Genomic DNA, 20,899 nt, shown 5'->3' with positions numbered 1-20,899 from the left:
TTCTTTAAGTCAAGGACTGTGTCTTATTTGACTTTATGCCATCAACCCCTAGTATAGTGTCTACCGTGCGGTCAATTCTCAATAAGTATTTCTTAAGTGAAAGTATGAATGATAATAATAATAATAAAAACCCGACAAACAAATACACCAAACTCTAGCCTGCTTACCTGCTTTTTTTTTCCCTTTTTGACCTGGAACTGGCTGTAAGCCATCTTGGCCTTTTCTCATTAACATGGCGAGTGATGCATCATGAGCTCTGAATAGGTCCACAACCTCATGTAATGCAACATCTGTTATCAGATCACAGCTCAGGACTAGAATGTCTGTCTGTCAAACGGAAAAGGGGAAAGTCAGTGTCACAAAGGACAATGAATCACACGAATCATCACAGGATAAACTTACAATGTCTTAGAAGAACACACAAACTAGATACTTGTTCTCAAATCTTTTTTATAACAGCAGAATAAGTAAAATAAATGGGGGTTGTTCTAATTGAACTGCATTGGGAGAAGGTCTGGAATTTCTACCCCTCTTTTGTGTGTGCCTTACTGCTGCTGTCTCTGAGATACCTCTGGAAGCCTGGGCTGTAAGGAACAGAGTATGAAAACCACCATATTGCCTATTTCTATGACTATGGAATTAATGATCTTAAATTTACATATCCCTTTACAGTTCAAAAAGTACTTTCGCATAGTTTGATGATTCAATATGGTTATGAAATACCTTATTTTAAAGCACTCACTTTGCTACAATACTAGGAAATAACAGGATGAATATATTATAATGTACCCCTCTTTGGGAAATCAGTTTAGCTAATAAACAATCACACTACAACCTCACGTATGTATAAAAGGACTCATTTAATCCTCATAACAGTACAGATTCTGCTATTTTTAAAAGTCTGAAAAATACTGGACTAAATTATTCCAGATTTAAGAATAAACTGATTATTTCTATGGAAATTTTTGTAAGCGGATCCAACTTTTCCAAGATTTTAATTTAAATGAAGATTCCTGCTTTGGGTGGGAAAATGGATAATTTCAACTCACATTCTAGAAAAGCAAAGAATCACATCTGCTCAGAAAGTAGGGCTCAACCATCAGAATGTCTTATCTTACTGCATGAAATTTCTTATTCTGAATACAGAATCTGTACCAGAACCATCATTTCTTTTTCTACATATAACTCATTATTTATAGCCTAAACAATTCCTTTTGAAGGCATCTTACGTTTAAGAAGTTCAAATTTGGATTTTTTTCTACTCTTCTGCTTAAGGCTCTCTTAGCTCTTTCTGGATCTTAACTCTGAGCTAAAAAAAAAAAGTTCCTATAAACATCTTCTTTTTAGGAAAAAAAATTCCTAAGCCTGCAACTCACCATCCAGCAACCACCAAACATTAACAAATCAGCCCACATACATGCAAGTGAAGGAAGAAACAGCCTGCAGAATCCTCCTTCTTTTAATAATGCTTAGAAAGGCACATGTTACTACAGCAGAACAGAAGTTGTCCCATTTCATTATAATGAAAGTGACAGTTTGTTGAAGAAAAAAAAAAACCTCCTTTTTATTTTTCTAAGTTTCTCTAGTAAGATGACTGATTTTTGCAAGCTGACTTGTTCCACAATAAATTGAATTATTAAGTGTACTCAGTTAAGAAAATGACCCCAATGCAGATGCCTCTGAAGTGGTGACAATGTTGTCTTAGAAAGTAAATGCTGTTATCATTCAATATCTGCAAAAAAAATAAATCTGTCAGCACAGTGAATGCCAAACAAGTCCTGCATAATTGTGAACAGTCTGCAGCCTCATTTTTATCTTTGCTTTTAGATGACTTTTTGCTAAACTGAATGCAAAATCCCCAAGGAGCGCAAGGAACAGAGCCCTCCCTCTAATGTCTGGTTGCCATCTGTTCTCAGTGTGAAAAGAAAAGCGTCAGTCTCAAAGGGCAGGCCTTGGGATACAGACGGAGGTGCTATTCTGTCAGGCCCTCTTCCAGCCTCTGTTCCCAGAGAATACACCACTCTCCCTGAAACCAAACACATTCCTGTCCTCTTTGCAACTCCACTTCCAAAGGGAAGCCTTTGCTGGCTGATCAACATACTTTGTTTCCAAAGCTGGAAATCCTGGAAGAAGAAACAAAAGTCTAAAAGGAAAATTAAATCATCCTTACATCTTCATGATACTGTTTTTCTTTCCGTTTGAATACTAGTTGTAATAGTAAGAAAATAAAAAGCTATTCTTTTCATTTATATTCTAAAAATGTAAAACATTATAGAAATGCAAATGTTTTTCTACTAACTGGAGCCCAGAGAAAGTAGAAAAACTGTTAAGAGCCAGAAGTATTTCTGATCACGTGTGACCACAAACTATGAATAAACATAGGCTGGACTATAAAGAAACTGTGTATCTGAAATGCAATTAACCTGAAAGTTTCTGGGACACACCAACCCTCATGTTTGGGGCAACCATGTGTTTCAGGCAACCTTGTGTTTCGGATGACCAGTTCTTTTCTAACACCACAGTATGCCTCATCTTCTGCAGAGACCAACTGACATCTCCACAGACCTCCCTATTCACTATTCTAACAGTCCTCAGCTGGCCTTATCTCAAGCCTGCTCCTCTAGAGGAACCAGGGCAAACTCAAGGGTAAAAAGCACTGCTCTAAAGTACAGCAAATGTGTGCATTTTTGACCAAGTGGAAACATTCAAGGTCTTCAAGGAAAGGTGGAAGACAGCAGTTGAGTATATGGGGAGGAATCAAAATAGCTGGGAATTCAAAACTCAAACTGCTGCCAGTTAGTCTTGGCTAAAGCAAACAAACAAAGCCTAGAATACCCAATTACCAAGCCATGGCAAAGCCCAGAAATCTGTCATTATAAGAACATTTTCAATCAAGCCAAAACCACTGAGTAAAACTTGAAGGAAAAAACAAAACCGGATGTATGTTTGTGTGGTGGTAATGGTGGGTGGGAGGTGGGGACAGCTACTGGGAATAGCCTCTTTTCTTTTCCTGGCAGCTGTTCCAGGACAGATTGCTATAAATAACACAGTCTGGCAAACAACTTCCGAAGGCAAGGAGAAATAAAAATACACTTACTCCGCTGGAAAAAAACTGTCAGGGCAAGGTAACTACCATGTTTTTACCCACTCAGCACTTCCACAAAAATGGCTATGATCCAAATCAGCACCCTGCACTTCACCTCTGCACATAGGGAACTAATGAACTAATCTAGCTGGTGTGACTGTGAATGGTCACAATTTACATTTTTGTATGTGGTCCAATCCCAATCCAACCCCCAAGAGTAGTATGGTGCTTTAATAAATACCAATGGCTAACTGCAATGGAGACCTCACTATGCTCAACTTTTGTTGAAAATGCTCGGAAAAAATCCCCAGTCTGCAGTCCCCAAAGTGTTCAGCAAAGGGCAAACTGTCCCTTTGTTTTTACTAAGATTGGACCAATAGCTGCATGAAGGAATGACTAATTCAGTAGGTAAATGTGATAATCCTTAGGCTTAGAACTAAATATCCTTCCTTTGTTCTTTAGCTTAATCATAGTGTCATCACCACCCAGGAACTGAAATCAGAAAGCTGGCCATAGTCTAGGACTGAAGTTCTCTCTCTCCTGCCGAGTTCCCCTTCCCTACATCCCACTGGTCCCCAAGTCTTCCTTTTTTATCTCCACTGTACTGCCTTAGTTCAGGCCTCAAAATATTTTTCTAGTCTTTTTACTGGTTTCTCTCACTCTAGTTTTCCCATATGCTAATCCATACTCCAATTTCCAGTGCTTATTTAATTTCTCTGCTTAAAGACATCCTAAAATAGTGTTATTCAAACCAAAAAATAAATACATAAATAAAACCCTTATCTACTTACTCCCACTTTAAAAATTTATTTAAAAATATACAAATCACTATGTATGATATAATATGCTCTTTCTATAACATACACAAAAACAGATACTTTTAAAAGAAGAGATAAAATTAAAAGAATTAGAGATTCTAATATTTTCTTCTGGGACTCCATCCTATACACCCCCTGGCTTTGAGAACACTCTATTTTGGAAATCACTGCTCTACAGGATTGAATTCAAATTCCTTAGTATGACATTAAGTGTCTTCAAAATATAACTCCACCTACCTAATTCAGCCTTCTCTACCACAATTCCCCCTACACATAGCTAATGTTAATTTGTTACAGTGAACTGCCAAGAATGCATTCCCTATTCTCTCTTCCCACCCAATCCATCAAGCTTCAGGTCTCAGCTATTAGAAAGGGCAGAGTCAAAATATCACCTCTTCTAGAGATGAAATCATCTCTGATCTACTACCGACCTAAAATCACTAAACTGGATTACATTTTTTTTCCCATCGAGACTTTGAGCTTCGTAAGGAGCTCTTTCATCTTCATATCCCCAGAGTTCAAACTAGTATTGGCAAACAAAAGCATCACTAAATGTTGCCACTCTTTCTGTTAGCTCCTTCTCCTTGTTTATGCTGACTTAAAGATGAAAATATCCAATTTAATTTAATTTTTTTAAATTGAAGTATAGTCAGTTTACAATGTTGTGTCAATTTCTGGTGTAAGCATAATGCTGTAGTCATATATATAGATACATATATTCATTTTTATATTCTTTTTCATTATAGGTTACTAGAAGATATTGAATATAGTTCCCTGTGCAGTAGAAACTTGTTGTTTATCTATTTTACATATAGCAGTTAGTATCTGCAAATCTCAGACTCCGAATTTATCCCTCTCCACCCCATTTCCCCCAATTAACGATGTTTGTTTTCTATGTCTGTGAGTCTGTTTCTGTTTTGTAAATAAGTTCATTTTTTAAGATTCCACATATAAATGATACCATATGGTATTTTTCTTTCTCTTTCTGGCTTACTACACTTAGTATGATGATCTCCAGGTCTATCTATGTTGCTGCAAATGACATTATTTTATTCCTTTTCATGGCTGCGTAGTATTCCATTATGTATATTATCACAACCTCTTTATCCAGTCATCTGTAGATGAACATTTAGGTTCTTTCCATGTCTTGGCTATTGTAAATAGTGCTGCTATGAACATTGGGGTGCACGTATCTTTTTGAATTAGAGCTTCCTCTGGATGTATGCCCAGGAATGCATTGCTGGGTCAAATGGTAAGTCTATTTTTAGTTTTTTAAGGAATCTCCAAAATGTTTACCATAATGGCTGCACCAAACTGCATTCCCACCAACAGTGTAGGAAGGTTCCCTTTTCTCCATATCCTCTCCAGCATTTATCATTTGTGAACTTTTTAATTATGGCCATTCTGACTGGTGTGAGGTGATATCTCGTTGTAGTTTTGATTTGCATTTCTCTGATAATTAGTGATATTGAGCATTTTTCATGTGCCTATTGGCCATTTGTATGTCTTCACTGGAGAATTGCTTGTTTAGGTCTTCTGCCATTTTTGGATTGGGTTTTTTTTGTTGTTGTTGTTATTAAGTTGTATGAGCTATCTATATATTCTGGAAATTAAGCCCTTGTCAGTCACATCACTTGCAAATATTTTCTCCCATTCTGTAGGTTGTCTCTTTGTTTTGTTTACAGTTTCCTTTGCTGTGCAAAGCTTTTAAGTTTAATTAGGTACCACTTGTTTATTTTTGCTTTTATTTCTATTGCCTGGGTAGACTGGCCTAGGAAAACACTGCTAAGATTTATGTCGGAGAATGTTTGCCTATGTTTTCTTCAAGGAGGTTTATAGTGTCTCATCTTATGTAAAACGTCCAATTTTAGATGTTTAGAAACATCATACTTTCTGACAGAGCTGAGTGCCCCTCTGTAGAGCCTATAACTGTTCAAAGTTAGGACAGGAATCACAGAGGTAATTGGCAGCTTCCTAAAGCAGTGAGGTAGGGAACAAACCTACTGCCTCCAAAGAATTCTGGCAGAGATATCTGAAAGGAAAGATGTCCGATGCTGCTGTACTAGATGGCACGGCTAGAGGGTGATATGCTAGATTTATAGTTTTAAAATGGAGGTTCAACATTTATAGTTCTAATATTTATAGTTCATGCACCTTCCTACAGTAAATTTTCCTCTTCAGGTTAAGAAAAATAGAAGAATTCTATTTATCTTTCCCATGTGTAGCTAAAAACAGAGAATGTATTAATTCTATTAAATAAGTTCTCTATAAAAATGCTAATCACTTCTCTTCCAGGATTTATATAGCTGTAATTTAATTTTAATCTCCAAATGCAGTGATATTAATAGAGAAATAACAAAGGCTTTTTGGTCTCTCAGATAAAATCTTTACCTTGAAATAATTTATTATTTTTAATTTACATTAAATAATTTCATTATTTTTCTTTGGTCAAACACAAATACTCCACAGGATAAAAATATCATTGCCTCATTTCAAGACAATGGAATATGCTCTGTAACTTAAATATTAACTTTATCCTAAGGTATATGACAGAAATAAATAGTGCCCAGTTTACTTAGAAACCAGAAAGCTTAGAAGATCAGCAGAGGGTTGTGATAAAGGGGAGTTTATAACAGTATGAGAAAAAGACAACTAACAAGTTAGAAAAAAAAAGAAAGAAACTAAAATCAGGATTTTATCATCCCCAAAAAGTTACTTCTGAGATTAGGTATTTTTTCTTTTCCTATTAATTCCACATATGACTTTGAATAAGTTATTCCCTCACTGGGCCTCTGTTTCCTCATCCATAAGATGAGAGGGCTGCTCCAACTCTGAAGTCCTTCACAGCACAAAACTGTATGATTACAAGGGTCGAGCTAGTCTCAAGTCTTTATCTGAGCTATGCTCTGGGTTCAATGGCCTTAATAATGGTGGTGACCTGAAAGTCTTGAGTTTCTAATCCACTTTGGGAATCATCACGAAAGATTAAATTATATAAGTCTAATTTTGAGGCTTGGTACATTTAATTAAACTTGAATTCTTTCTGTACAACATGGGGATTACATTGTAATATTTTATAGTATCTATAAATGCAGTATAAACTTTAAAAATCATGACTCACTATATTGTACACCTATAACTTATATTTATATCAACTATACTTCAATTAAAAATAAATTTAAAAAAATAAATAAACTTGAATTCTTTCAAAAGCAATAATCCATGTACTGCATGTATGGCAATTCTCAGTTAATCAGAGAAGTCAATAGGCACAAATCTCCTTAACCAGCGAACTATTCTGCTAAAGAAAAAGTTACTATCTGAGTTTATTCATTAAAGGATGTATCTCTGAACACCTTCTCAGCAATATCCTGACTAATCACAAGATTTCAGAATTCCAATCCATAAAGATTCCAGTTTGGAAACTGGTTATGCTCTACCTGCTACCATCAGTTCAACTGATTCTAGAAGGCTACACTGTCTTTAAGTTGATGGCAAAAACAAGTAACTTCAAACTGGATAGCACTTTACCTCTTACAAAGCTCTTACACATACTTTATTTCATTTAATTCTCATGTAATTCTAAAATATCAATATAGTTAAACCCATTTTATAGACAAAAAAATTGACTCAAAAATACTATGTGATCCACCCCTTTGCCATCACATTGCCTTCCAAAATGCGCATGCACACACACATACACACACACCCTAACAATACTTCTGGCACTAAATGAATCTATGCCCTCTTTAAAAACACTTAAGTCACATTTAAACTTGGTCAGGCATCTTGCTATTTGAAACTAAATCACAGTTGATGAAAACTAGAAGATGGGTTATATTTCAAAATAACTTATATATGATACTTGAAAATTATAAAGTACTGTATGATTGTAAGACTTTTTTTTTATGAAATGAATGGCCATAATTTATTTTTGGCAGAAATATGTCTCAAAAATACACCCAAGGACTTTGCAGGGATAAAGACTGTGTGTACTGAAAAAGGTTTTACATTGGCATGTAGTTAAAATTGGAAAAACATGATCAGTATAATAAATTGTGGAAGACAAAATGGACAAACTTAATGTTATCTGTAAGATTTTGCTTTTATTGAAATTAATTAATTAAATATGTGCTGATCATTTTTAATGTATAAAAACATCAAATCACTGTTATACACCTGAAACTAATACAATATTGTAAGTCAATTATACTTCAATTAAAAATTTAATAACTCTCTTATAATAATGACCTCCAGAACAGAGAATGTAAATATCACTATGACCTGCACTGTTCAAACCACATTTCTGAACATCACATTTTGAAAGAGACACTAACAAATCAGAGAGGTCAGAGGAAGTTGCAAGGATGGATGCTGGAAGGTCTGAAAATCATGGGAACTAGCAATCCTTAAACAGAAGAGAAGAACTGAAAGGCTGCCACTGGAAGAGGAAGGTCATGTGTTTTGATTGTTCAAGGACAGAATATGAAGAAAAAGTAGAAATTTAAGAGGAGTACTGATAAGTTCAACATTATTAAAAACTTTCTAAGATCTAGAACCTCATGAGAAATACTCATTGGAGATTTTCAAACACAGCCTAGTATAATGACATGGGAAATGCTCAAGAATAAATTCTTATGGAGGGTAAAAGATTAGATTAGATGTCTTTGTAAGTCTTCTCTAATTCTAAGGTCTTAAGAATCTATCACTCTTCAGCCTCAATGTCCATCAACAGGTGACTGGATAAAGAAGATGTGGTATATTTATACAATGGAATACTACTCAGTCATAAAAACCGACAACATAATGCCATTTGCAGCAACATGGATGCTCCTGGAGAATGTCATTCTAAGTGAAGTAAGCCAGAAAGAGAAAGAAAAATACCATATGAGATCGCTCATATGTGGAATCTAAAAAACAAAAACAAACAAACAAAAACAAAGCATAAATACAGGACAGAAATAGACTCACAGACAGAGAATACAGACTTGTGGTTGCCAAGGGGGTGGAAGGTGGGAAGGGATAGACTGGGATTTCAAAATTGTAGAATAGATAAACAAGATTACACTGTATAGCACAGGGAAATATACACAAAATATTATGATAACTCACAGAAAAAAAAATGTGACAATGAGTGTGTATATGTCCATGAATGACTGAAAAATTGTGCTGAACACTGGAATTTGACAAAACATTGTAAAATGATTATAAATCAATAAAAAATTTTAAAAAAAAGAATCTATCACTCTTGACTATAAAAGCAACAAAGGAACTGTTTAGGACATTCCTCTGTCTTTCATTCTGTCCTCCAACCAAAAGGTTCAGAAGTAGAGTAGGTAAACTCCTTAGTCATTACCATTTCCAGGCCATTTCTCTCACTCCATTACCTCAGCTCATGACATGAACATGACGACAGACAAAATCACCTACCCCTACTTGTTGCAGTCAGCTATTGTACTCCCTTGTCAGCTCTTTTCCTTCTTTAGAGACTGTGAAAGTTTTAGGTAAAGATGATAGATTGAAAAGGCACAACTTTATTTTCCTTTCCCAAAACATCAATGAAATAATATAATAGGATTTTTCAAATGGACATAAATGCACAAAAACAGGAAAAATGGGAGACGAGACAACATCGAAAAAAAGACTCCTAAGTCAGTTGTAGAAAACTGAGAACCAACTCAATTTACACCCAAAAGGCTCAGAAGCTGATATAGGTAGAAAGCGGGGAAGATAGGAGTTAAAATAAGGAAGGCCTTTTGAAGGATCCCTCTTTTCTACTCTGCATAACCTAACTACTACACAGGTCTGACCACGGCAGAGGGCTGAAGAGAATAAAACAGAGGATACCTGGACTAAAAAAGCATAATCACAGCTGGCATTAATGAGCAGGGATACATCTTAGAGAAAGCGGGGATTTAAAAAAGAATGTATACCAGATTCTGAGACACCCACGTCCCCTCCTGCCCCAACCCCAACCCTGATCCTCATTCATTTCCTAGAACGCCAGCAGCCAGGTCTTTTACCTTCAGGCAGGAGAATTTAATAGTTAACTCTGGGAAATCTGAGTAATCTAAGAGAAAAAAACTTAAAGATACAGATAAAAGAGATTCCCCTGAAAGAGCCCAGCCATATCACCATACAACCCTATAGTAAGGCTCACAGTCAACATGCCCTATCCATATACAAAACTTGAGCAAAAAAATAAAGAAATGAAAAATATGAGAGAAAAGATAAGAAAATTAGAGTACCAGTCTAAGAGATCCATTATCAGAATAATAAGTTTCCAGGAGAAAAAAAAAAAAGAACAGAAAAAAAGAGAAGAATCATCAACAAAATGATTTTTTAAAAAGTTCCCCTAAACTGAAGGACATGAATATCCGAGTTGAATGGTTTCACTGAGTGGGGGACTCACATGGATAAAAAAGATTCACACAAAAGCACATTATCATGAAATTTCAGAACATTTGGGACAAAGAAAAGATGTTCAAATTTCCCGAGGAAAATGTCGATCAGATTCAAAAGATTAGTAATTACAAAAGCTTAGAGCCTCTCAACAACACTGGAAGGTAAAGACAATGGAGCAAAACCTTCAAAATTCTTAAGGAACTTGCATTAAGCAACACCTCTGGTCTACAATCAATGAAACTCATTCACTCAGGCTTAGGCCCACATAAACATCTGTGTCTATATTAAAGGAATAAGAAACTTGTTCCAAATGTTAACAAAGAGCTTACCTCTATCTGTCATTCATTTATTTAACAAATATTGAACATCCTCTCTATGACAGGTTCAGATATGGTTCTTATCCCACCATCTAGAGCAGGGAGACAATATAACAGATAATTTAAATCCTCTATGCAATTATGGACAAGTGGCAGCTAATTCAGTCTTAGAAAGTCAGGGAAAGCTTGTTGGAACAGATGATGCCTAAGGTAGGAACTGGAAAAAGGTTGGGTAACTACAGGCTAGCTCAAGTGAACTCCCTGGTCATGATGACAGAATGCTTATCGACTTTCTTCAAACTGTACATATGGGTCCATTTCTCTAGTCAGGCTATGGTGTCACCTTATGATTCAGAGCAGGATAGGTGGCCGTTCCAAGAGTTTCCAAAAATCTAAGCCATGTAGGCTGCTTGTTACCCAAAGATAAACAGAGTTTATGATGACAGCCTGGAACTTCTATCATGGTTCTAGCTATTACACTTCTGCCCTACTCTACAGCCCCCATTCCATGAAACTTTCCCTAGAGAAGGAAAGAGACACAGGAGTCAAGCTCACATAAAGCTTGCAAGTTTTCTGGCTACCAAACGCAGTACAGGGCTGCAGAAATCCCATCCTACAGACCAGAGTTTCAATAAGGGTAAGACGAAAACATTTCAAGCTTGTGGAGACACATATAAATTAGTACAGTAAGGAAAAAAGTTCCATCAAGATTTCCTGGGGGGAAAAAAGGTTCAGAAATTCCCTCATCTAATTCTTTAACTTGTTTCTGTCATAATTTCTGTCATAACTATGCCACCAGCAGGCTCAATGAAGGAATCATCAGGGACATAAGGCCCTCCCAGGGAACCTCAGCCCACCAAAGCAGTCACAAGAAGGAAAGTTGCCACTTAAAAAAGTCTTCAAGCAAGTTGGGGCCAAGTTCTCAGATCTTTCCCTGACCAAATTGTACTCATTCTTTTCAAGCAGATAGAAATCTGCCAAAAACAAATCCTTGGGCAAAATGAAAGGTTCCAGGAAAGAATAACAGAGATTTGTAATTTGATAAAGACATCAAACATTCAACTGAAAATAACTTGCACTTAGCCTTCTGAACATCTAAAAATAGCACATATGTTCAATCTTTCTAATAAGCTGTCTCTAGGATGGGGATTTCATCAGCATAGTTTCTTCTTTGTTGTAGCATGTTAGCTGTTTCATAAGACATGTAACAATAGTTCTTTTTCTACATCAAAGGACTTAAGTAACAAAGCCTCTAAGCAGTGTGCTAGAATCATTATCCCTGTTTTCTTGGTTGTGAAACTGAGGCAGAGGGTAAACGAGGCTTGCCTGAGGCCAAAGATTCCTGACTAGATTAAACAGAAAATTATCAGCTTTGCAATCTCTAAATTAAAAGAAGCCATGATAACTACAATATAAGTGCTTTAAACACAGGCTACAGAACTCCACTTTGGATTTAGTCGGCCTAAGGCCTCTTAAATATACTTCACTGAACTATTCTCAAAACATGTACCTAAGGAATAATAGCATTGTTTCTAAAATACAAAGACGGCACCAGAGGCCAATTACTTCAATCAGAGGAGCATCTAATGTAAGGCTCAACGTCCAAGGAGTCAGCCAGCTTTGCTTTACGTGCTGATCACAGACTGCATCCTTACTTCCTGCCCAAGAGATAGAGCTCTTCTTGCTCAAGAAGAGCTACGCTTCTTGCTCATATGATCTAGACAGGACAGAAAGTCTTCCTACAACACTGGGTCTCCCTCCACTTAGAGAAAGATACACACAGCAACCATGGCACTCTTAGAAGACAGGGATACTACATAGTTCCCGTGAGTCTTGTTAGGAGATTTTTAAATGTTTTACACAAAAATATTTATTTAAGAGTTCTATACATACTAAGAACCACTGAATTGCATACTTTAAAAGAGTTCCATATATAAAAACAACTACCAATCCCACAGACCCAAAAAGAGGAAATGTAATTTTGAAAATACCAGACCAAATTCGTCCTGAAGCCAAGAGTCATGAGTTAGAGTAGGTATAAAGACAACTGATGCTTGTCTTTTGGAAGCAATATGACAGAGTGAAAAAAACAGCAGCATTTGAGATGCATAATTGCATCTCAAAACCCAGGACTCGGTTCTAGCTCTGGCTCAGCACCTAACCATGAGTGGGATATGCGGCAGGTTATTTAAGCTATCTGAGTATCAAGTTTCTCAAATGCAAAAATAATAATACCATATACCTTTCATGGTGGCTGTGGGGATCAGAAATCCACAAAGTCAGATACACGCAGTAAATATGAAAGATCTCCCTTGCAATCTTCAGAGCAAACGTTCTATGTAACTCAAAGGAAAATAAAATTTACATCCTCATATTTAGCTAATAAATCAACTTCCACTTTAGGGTGTCTCTAAAAACAGAAACCAGGGTTCTGAAGTAAATTAATTAATTTCTCAAATGCAGTCATTTATAAAGCTTTAGCAAATTTAACTATCCTCGAAAGTGCTCAACTGGCTACAGATAAGAGATCTTGTATGAATAATGAGCTGTTTCTGCAAAGCAGGCCCCTGTTGCTTCTCAGCTACAATTTTTATCTGCTTTTCTGTTCTCTCCCAAATTGTTCAACTTTTTAAGAAAAGGATCAAATTAACCTCAAATGTATATAATTCAGGCTGCCACCCAGAGAGAAAACTACCAATTAAGATACTTAATTGATGTGTTTGCTTTTTTAGTATAGCTCAAAAAATTATAGATTTGGGTATAAATTGAAAGGTAAATGCTTAACACTGAGAAAGGCCTTTAGATCACACAATTTGGAGCTAAAAATAACCCCTCATATCTCAGCTTTGTAGTAATTCTTCAATAAAATCTACCAACATTTTCATGTTTTTTTCTGGAACTATTCTAGCGTCTCCCTCCACACTGGGAAAATCTATCCCTCCTCACCACCTCACTATCACAAATTCCTGTTCTTCAGTTAGACTCAACTAGAAAGTGATATTCATGAAGCATTCCCTCTTTGATAAGCAGATCCAAATAGTGTTTCCTGATACTACTGTAGAGGGCGCAGAGTACTCTTCTAACTCTACCATGTCCCTAATCCACTCCACTACTGCACCCGCGAATAAAAATTCAATTTCCACTGAAGTTAAGTGCCATCTGACTGTACCTAGCAGACATTATCCTAGTAATCCCTTGACTACTCAGTGCATGTACGGAGACTATGGCACCTAATGCAGAGTCTTCTTTCCACCTGAACTTTAGGCAAGTTATTCAACCTCTCTGAGCCCTACTTTTCTCATCTGCAAAATGGGGAGAAAGATAGCATCTACCTCAGAGTATAGCTGGAGGAGCAGATGAAATAATGCATGTTAAATGTTTAGCATGGAGGCTTCTGGTGTTGGAAAACTGGTGGACTAGGAACCTCAAAATTGTTACAAACACCTAAAATTTTTGGAAAAGACAATGACAAATAAATTACTTCAAATATATTCAAACTTACAAGAAAGAATAAGAAAATACCAAGAGCCAGACTTGAAGAAGGAAATGAAAACTACGTTGAAACCTTGGCTGCCCTAACTGGGTTATTAAATGTTACACTGGGCCAAAAGATGTAGCTTGAAGCTGATAAGAAAGCAGGGAGTTTGAACTGAGGCACTGCATAAATGGGACCTCAGTGAAATGGTAAACTCTGGAGAAAAAAAAATTTACCTATAGCACAGGAAGTCATCAAAGTAGTTTGTCTGTCTGGTCTTGGGACAAAAAATTCTGAGAGAATATTATTTCTAAACTAGAATTCTATACAAAGGTAAGTTATCATTCAAGAGTAAGAATGAAACAAACATTATCAAACATGCAAGTTCTCAAAATATTTACCTTCTATGTTCTCTTTTAAAAAGCCAATAAGGATTGGGTTCCTTTAAAATGAGGCAGTAAACCAAGAAAGTGGAAAACATGCGATCTAGGAACCAGGACATCCAACACAGGAGAGATAAGGGAATTCCCAGAATGTTGATGAAGAGAAGTCCCACGATGACAGATCTACAGCAGGCTTAGATAAGAGCAACCAGTGGAAATTTGAAGAGAGAATGGATGGCTTCCAGGAGGGTTATCTCAAAGGGAAAAAAAAAGAGTAATTGACAGAATACCTGATGTATTTAAACATACTGATACATTTATGTTCCTTTTAAAGGATCTGGGGATAAATTAGTGATAGAAACAGAAAACTAAGTAAATTAAAAAGTTTAAGAAAAACAAAACACTGTATGAAAAAAAGGAAGTAGAAACTTGGAAGAGATGACAAAATTCTTCTTCCATATGTTGACTGTGGTAGTAGTTATACCATCACAATACATTTGTCAAAACTCAGTACACTAAAAAGGCTGAATTTTACTGTAGTAACTCATACTTTTATAAACCTGACTTCAAAAAAAATCAAACTGTACACTTAAAGTGGGTGTATTTTATCATATATAAATTATAAAGATTTTTTAAAATGTAATATAACACTATATGGCTAAACTATAAATAAGTCCTCATAACTGACTTAATAAAAATTATGATGTTACTATATTGGAAAGATTAGGGTAAGGGAACTTGCATATGTACATGGCGGCGGAGAGCAGACAGGGTGTTAAATGAGTCAAATCTTTACTTTCTGGGCGGGAGGGTATAGCTCAGTGGTAGAGTGCTTGCCTAGCATGCACAAGGTCCTGGATTCAATCCCCAGTACCTCCCCTAAAGATAAATAAGTGAATAAAACCTAGTTACCTCCCCCCAAATAATAAAAAATAAAAAAAAAAGCTTTACAAAATCATTTACAAAATCCTTGTTCTCCATACTAGAAATTCAATAGATACTGTCTAAAAACTTTTAAAAAGTAGTATAAATATGTTACTTAGAAATATTAAGGATATTATCAGAAGAAAGAAAAAAAAGAGTGGAAAGCAATTGCCTCTGAAGAGCAGAAATAATGAATGAGTAAGGACACTGCAGGAAACCCTTGTCCTTCACTCTAAGTCTTGTAAAACTATTTTTTAAGTTACATACATAATATTTACATTTACAATATACATACTAATAAAAAGAGAGGATGAAAACACAATCTGGGATCAAATCTAACAAAAGAGAAATAAGATTTTTATGAAGAAAATTACAAAACTTTATTGAGATTTATTTAAAAAGACTGAACTAAATGGAGAGATCATAAGTGACTTAGAGACTGAAATGTGAAAAGCAAGACTAAAACTTTTATAAGAGATAATAAGAAAATATCTTTAAGACCTCAGAATACGGAAGAATTTCTATAACAAGGCACAGAAATCACCAACTATAAAAGAAAAGACTGAAAAATCAATTACAATAAGATTTAAAAGCTTCTATTTCTCCTAGAGCTCAGACTATAGACCATAAACATCATGTTCCACAAAAAGAAACCAGGGCTTTCCTTTTTAAACCATTTTATTGAGGAATGACTGACATGTCAAAGGCTATACATAAGAAAATCAAGGCTTTTTAAAGAAATGTCTGATTTCAGATATAGATATAATGTAATATGAAGTATACATATGAAATATTACTACCAAAAAAGTTGAAACTGAATCTAATCAACATTTAGATCCAAATTCCAGTTTACAAGAAAATACTGAAAAAGATAAACAAATTAGCTAATGTTCATTGCAGCATTATTTACAATTGTCAAGATATGGAAGCAACTGGTGTCCGTTGACAGATGAACAGATAAAGAAAATGGGGTCTATATATATATATATAAATAATACATACAATGGAATATTATTCAGCCATAAAAAAGAAAGAAATCTTGACATTTGCAACAACATGGGTGGACCTCAAAGGCATTATACTAAATGAAATAAGTCAAACAGAGAAAGACAAATACTGTATGATCTCACTTATATATGGAGTCTAAAAACAACAAAAAAGCCAAGCTTATAGATACAGAGAACAGATTGGTAGCTACCAGAGGTAGGGGAAATAGGTAAAGGGAGTCAAAAGGTACAAACTTTCAGTTCTAAAATAAATAAATCATGGAGATACAACGCACAGCATGGTGACTATAGTTAATGATATTGTATTGCATATTTGAAAGTTACTAAGGTGGGGGATACCTTAGTGATAGAGTGCATGCTTACCACCCCCCAGGTCCTGGGCTCAATTCCCAGTACCTGCACTAAAAACAAAAGCAAAAACTTTCTTGAAAAGAAAAGAAAAGAAAAGAAAAGAAAAGAAAAGAAAAGAAAAGAAAAGAAAAGAAAAGAAAAGAAAGCTGCTAAGAGTAGATCTTTAAAGTTCTCATCACAGGAAAAAAAAATTCTGTAACTATGTATGGTGACAAATGTTAACTAGACTTATTATGATCATCTCACAATATATACAAATATGGAATCATTATACTGTATACCTGAAACTAATATAATATTTCATGTCAATTATACCTCAATTTAAAAAAAAAACAAAATGTTAATCAAAAAAAAATTAAATGACATCAGTAGAAAGCAATTAGACACACCAGGGATGGGGACTCTATAGGATAAATAACTTGTTTTAATTTGATAAGTCAATGGCATAAGGAAAAAATCAAGTGGAGAGGAGACTGTTCTAAAGTAAAAGAAACTAAAAAGATATAACCAAATATAATGTGTGGACCTTTAAAAAAAATACCATGTTTAAAAAAAAAAGAAAAAAATACCATTTGCAATAACAACACTAGAAAGCATCTACCAATAAATTCAACAGAAGATATGTAAGACATTTTTATAGTAAACTATCAAACTTTACTTAAAAAACACAAAAGTATTCTTAATAAAGAGAAATATATTATGGGCAAGGAATAGAAAAACTCAGTATTAAAAAATGCCAACTCTCTCAAATTAATCTGAAAATCACTGTAATTCCAATTAAACACCAAGAGAAGATTTTTCATGGCTGATACTAAAATTCATGTCAAAAGTGAAGAATAGCCAAGACAACTTTAAAGAAAAATTATAATAAGGTGAGGTAGAGAAGTCATCCTACTAGACAGAATTTCTATAAAGCTATGGTAATTCAAACAATAGGGTACTGGTGAAGGAAAAGACAACTAGACTAGTGGAACAGAAGAGAAAGCTTAGAAGTAGTCCCATGCATATGTGGAGCTTGGTATTAATCAGGGAGAGAAAGATTATTCAACAAATTGTGCTGAGATAACCAACTATTCATTTGGAAAAAAAGATAAATTTAGCTATGTATTTCAAGTCATATGCAAATATAAATACTGGTTTAAAAATCAAAATATGAAAAGCAAAATTGTAAAGTTTTAGATGGCAGGAGTCTATTAAGACAGACACAAAAAGCACTGACCATAATGGAAAAGACTGATCTAGGTAACCACAAAAAATGCTTAAGACTTCTGTATGACAAAAGATACTATAAACAACGAGAAAATAGAGGTGACACAGACTGGGGGGAAATTGCCCATATAACCCATATAACTGGTAGAGGATTAATATACAGAACATAGTGAGTATATACAAATCAGTAAGAAAAAGAAAACAACCCAAACAAAAAGTGGGCAAATGATATGAACAAGAAATTCACTGAAAAGGAAAGTACCCAATATACCTAGCAAAAAACTCTCAAGTAATCAATGAAATTTCAAAGTTAAACCAACAGTGAGGTATCATTTCACACCCATCATATTATTAAAAACTTAAGTCTGAGAATACCAGTTGTTAGTGAGGAGAAGGAGAAACCAGAACTCTAATTCATACTACTGGTGGGAATGTAAAATAGTATGACTACTTTGGAGAACACTTTGCCAATATCTAGTAAAGCTGGACATGCACATAACTTACAACCCACACATTAACTTCAGGTGTCTATCATCACAACAAGAGCACAAAGAAATTGGTGCAAGGATGTCCACTGTAGCAGTGTACATAGTTAAAGAAATGAAAGCAAACTAGCTACCCCACAGAAAAGGAATGGATTAAACTCTCACCCAGGACTCAGATCCAATCTGGAGGAACTGGCTCTGGGAGGAAAGTTTCTGCCAAGTTCATGCCATAAAGAGAAAGAAGGCCTTTGTCTATTGAGCCCTTAGCCAAATCTCATTTTTCCCAGTCTCAGTTTTCTACTCTCTCCAGTGGGTACAAATGCTGGCCTTTCCCATATCCCAGATCAATTCAAACATGTCTTCTCCTCTATACCTAGACACCTGGTGAGGGGGAGGGGGCAAAGAAAGAAAGAAAAAAACCCACAACTGTGTTAACTGCAGTAACTGTAAATGTATATTCTTCAACCTCAGTTACACCCCTGATATAACTAGTCACTGATGTAACTCAGTGTCCCTAGTAGCCCTCTTCCATTTTCAAGTGGCAATTCTAAAACTTCATTACTCCCAGGTCCCAATCCCATCACCTTCCTCTTCTCACATTCTCAACAGACAACTCTTCCTCCTATTTTATCAAGAATATAGAGGCCTCAGGAGTAAATTATTTTAACTTCTGTTCTCCTTCCTGATCTGCATTTGAGGCTTCTCTTCTCTCCTTTCCTCTCATGTCAGGGGAAGATGTAGCCTTCCTCCTGCCCAAAACTATACCATTATTCCTTCTTGTCTCCTTGGGGACTTGATTCATCATTACCTCCTTTCTTCTGTACTTCTGTACTGTCCCTTTTACTCTCATATAAACACGTTCAAGTTGCTGCCATCCTAAAAACACCCTCAAAGTATAAGAAACTTACACTGTATAGCACAGGGAAATATACACAAAATGTTATGATAAATCACAGAGAAAAAAATGTGACAATGAGTGTGTATATGTCCATGAATGACTGAAAAATTGTGCTGAACACTGGAATTTGACACAACATTGTAAAATGATTATAAATCAATAAAAAATGTTAAAAAAAAAAAGAAACTAGTAACAGTGACTGCTAATATGCAGATCTGGGTGGTTGGTAGATAGGGAAGAAAGGAAAGCATTTTACCATAATCCTTTTTACACCTTTAAAAATTTCTGAACCACATGTGTGTATTAGTTATTATTTATCTATTATTTTAAAACATCCACAATCACGAGTGTCTCTCTTAACTCTTTCAGAGGGTTTTCTTCTTCTACCTATCTATTAAGTATTGGTATTTCCTTAGGCCTTCTGTACTCTGTCTTTTCTTTATTTACTCTACTCATTCTTGTGGGAAAGATGGTTTACTTCATGCCTTCAGCTATCACTTAGAAGCTGATGACTCTTGACCTATATCTCTAGCTCAGATCTTCTCCCTGAATTCTACATAAGTTTATCAACTATCTGCTAGATATCCCAGTAGAATCTAACTCTTAACAGGTCTAAAACTGAACTTTTATTTTTTTATCCATCAATTCATTCATTCATTCAGTCATCATACATTGATTCACCCATTCAAAAAAAAATTGTATTTTGACCAGTAATAAGTGCCAAACTTTGCACTGGGCACTGTAGATTCTAGAGTTAATAAGGTAAAATTCCAACCATCTAGGTCCTTATAGCCTTTAATATTTAAAGTGGATGGTCTAATCCTTTACTATCCTTTAGCTTCTCTCATTTGAAATAAGAAAATTGTTCCCTTGGACTCTAATTCTATCCCAATCTATCAAGAGATAGGAAGAGAGGGAAACAGATAATAGGAATTATAGCACTGTTTTATATTAAAATGTTATATAATAAGGATAACAGGGTGCTTAGGGAACAATTAAGAGGGGCAATTAATTTATCTTTGGAGGCTGAGGAAGGCTTCCAGGGCAAGGAAGTTTAAGTCAAACCCTGAAAGATGAGTAAGACATCTCTTATGATCCGTCTCACATTCTGTGGGTCCATCTTTTTATTCCAGCCATTGCTCTGGCCATCAGCTATGTAACCTGACAGCATCTTACTTTGTGCACCAGTCATCTCTCACTTTCTGCTGAGAGATTTCCAGCAACCACCATGTGGGATACTTGTGGGAACCCACTCAGTCATTCTGGCACACATGCAAATCTTGAAGTGTGAGGAAATGTATATCCATGGGGCAAGCTTTGACTAATGGGTAAAGAAAGCCAGTGAATAAATACTCCTCTTTTCCAAGTCTTGGGCAATTATTCTGAGGTATATTTCACATGGCCCCTCAGAAGGTCTCCAGTAGAAGCCTCAGTTGCCCACAGTGGTAACCAAATCCATAACAAACAATTAGATTGGCTTTCCCTTTTCCCCTATATAACTCTTTCCAAATCCCACTCCTGTTCCTTGAGATCACATCTCAA

The 20,899-nt window shown here is 35.5% G+C and overlaps 1 protein-coding gene across 3 annotated transcripts in view; it reads right to left on the bottom strand.

Annotated features, from left to right (window-relative positions):
• EIF2B3 (eukaryotic translation initiation factor 2B subunit gamma) overlaps positions 1-20,899 on the bottom strand; it is a 105,180-nt gene that overhangs the window by 70,137 nt on the left and 14,144 nt on the right. For all 3 annotated transcript variants that reach the window (XM_006200404.4, XM_072974555.1, XM_072974554.1), the window contains exon 4: positions 168-327. In XM_006200404.4, coding sequence (XP_006200466.1) covers positions 168-327 — 160 coding nt within the window. The remainder of the gene's footprint in view (positions 1-167; positions 328-20,899) is intronic.

Source organism: Vicugna pacos, chromosome 13, assembly GCF_048564905.1.
Source record: "Vicugna pacos chromosome 13, VicPac4, whole genome shotgun sequence".
Taxonomy (NCBI): Eukaryota; Metazoa; Chordata; class Mammalia; order Artiodactyla; family Camelidae; genus Vicugna; species Vicugna pacos.
Note: the sequence above shows the minus strand (reverse complement) of the source record. Positions and strands in the feature narration are given on the sequence as shown.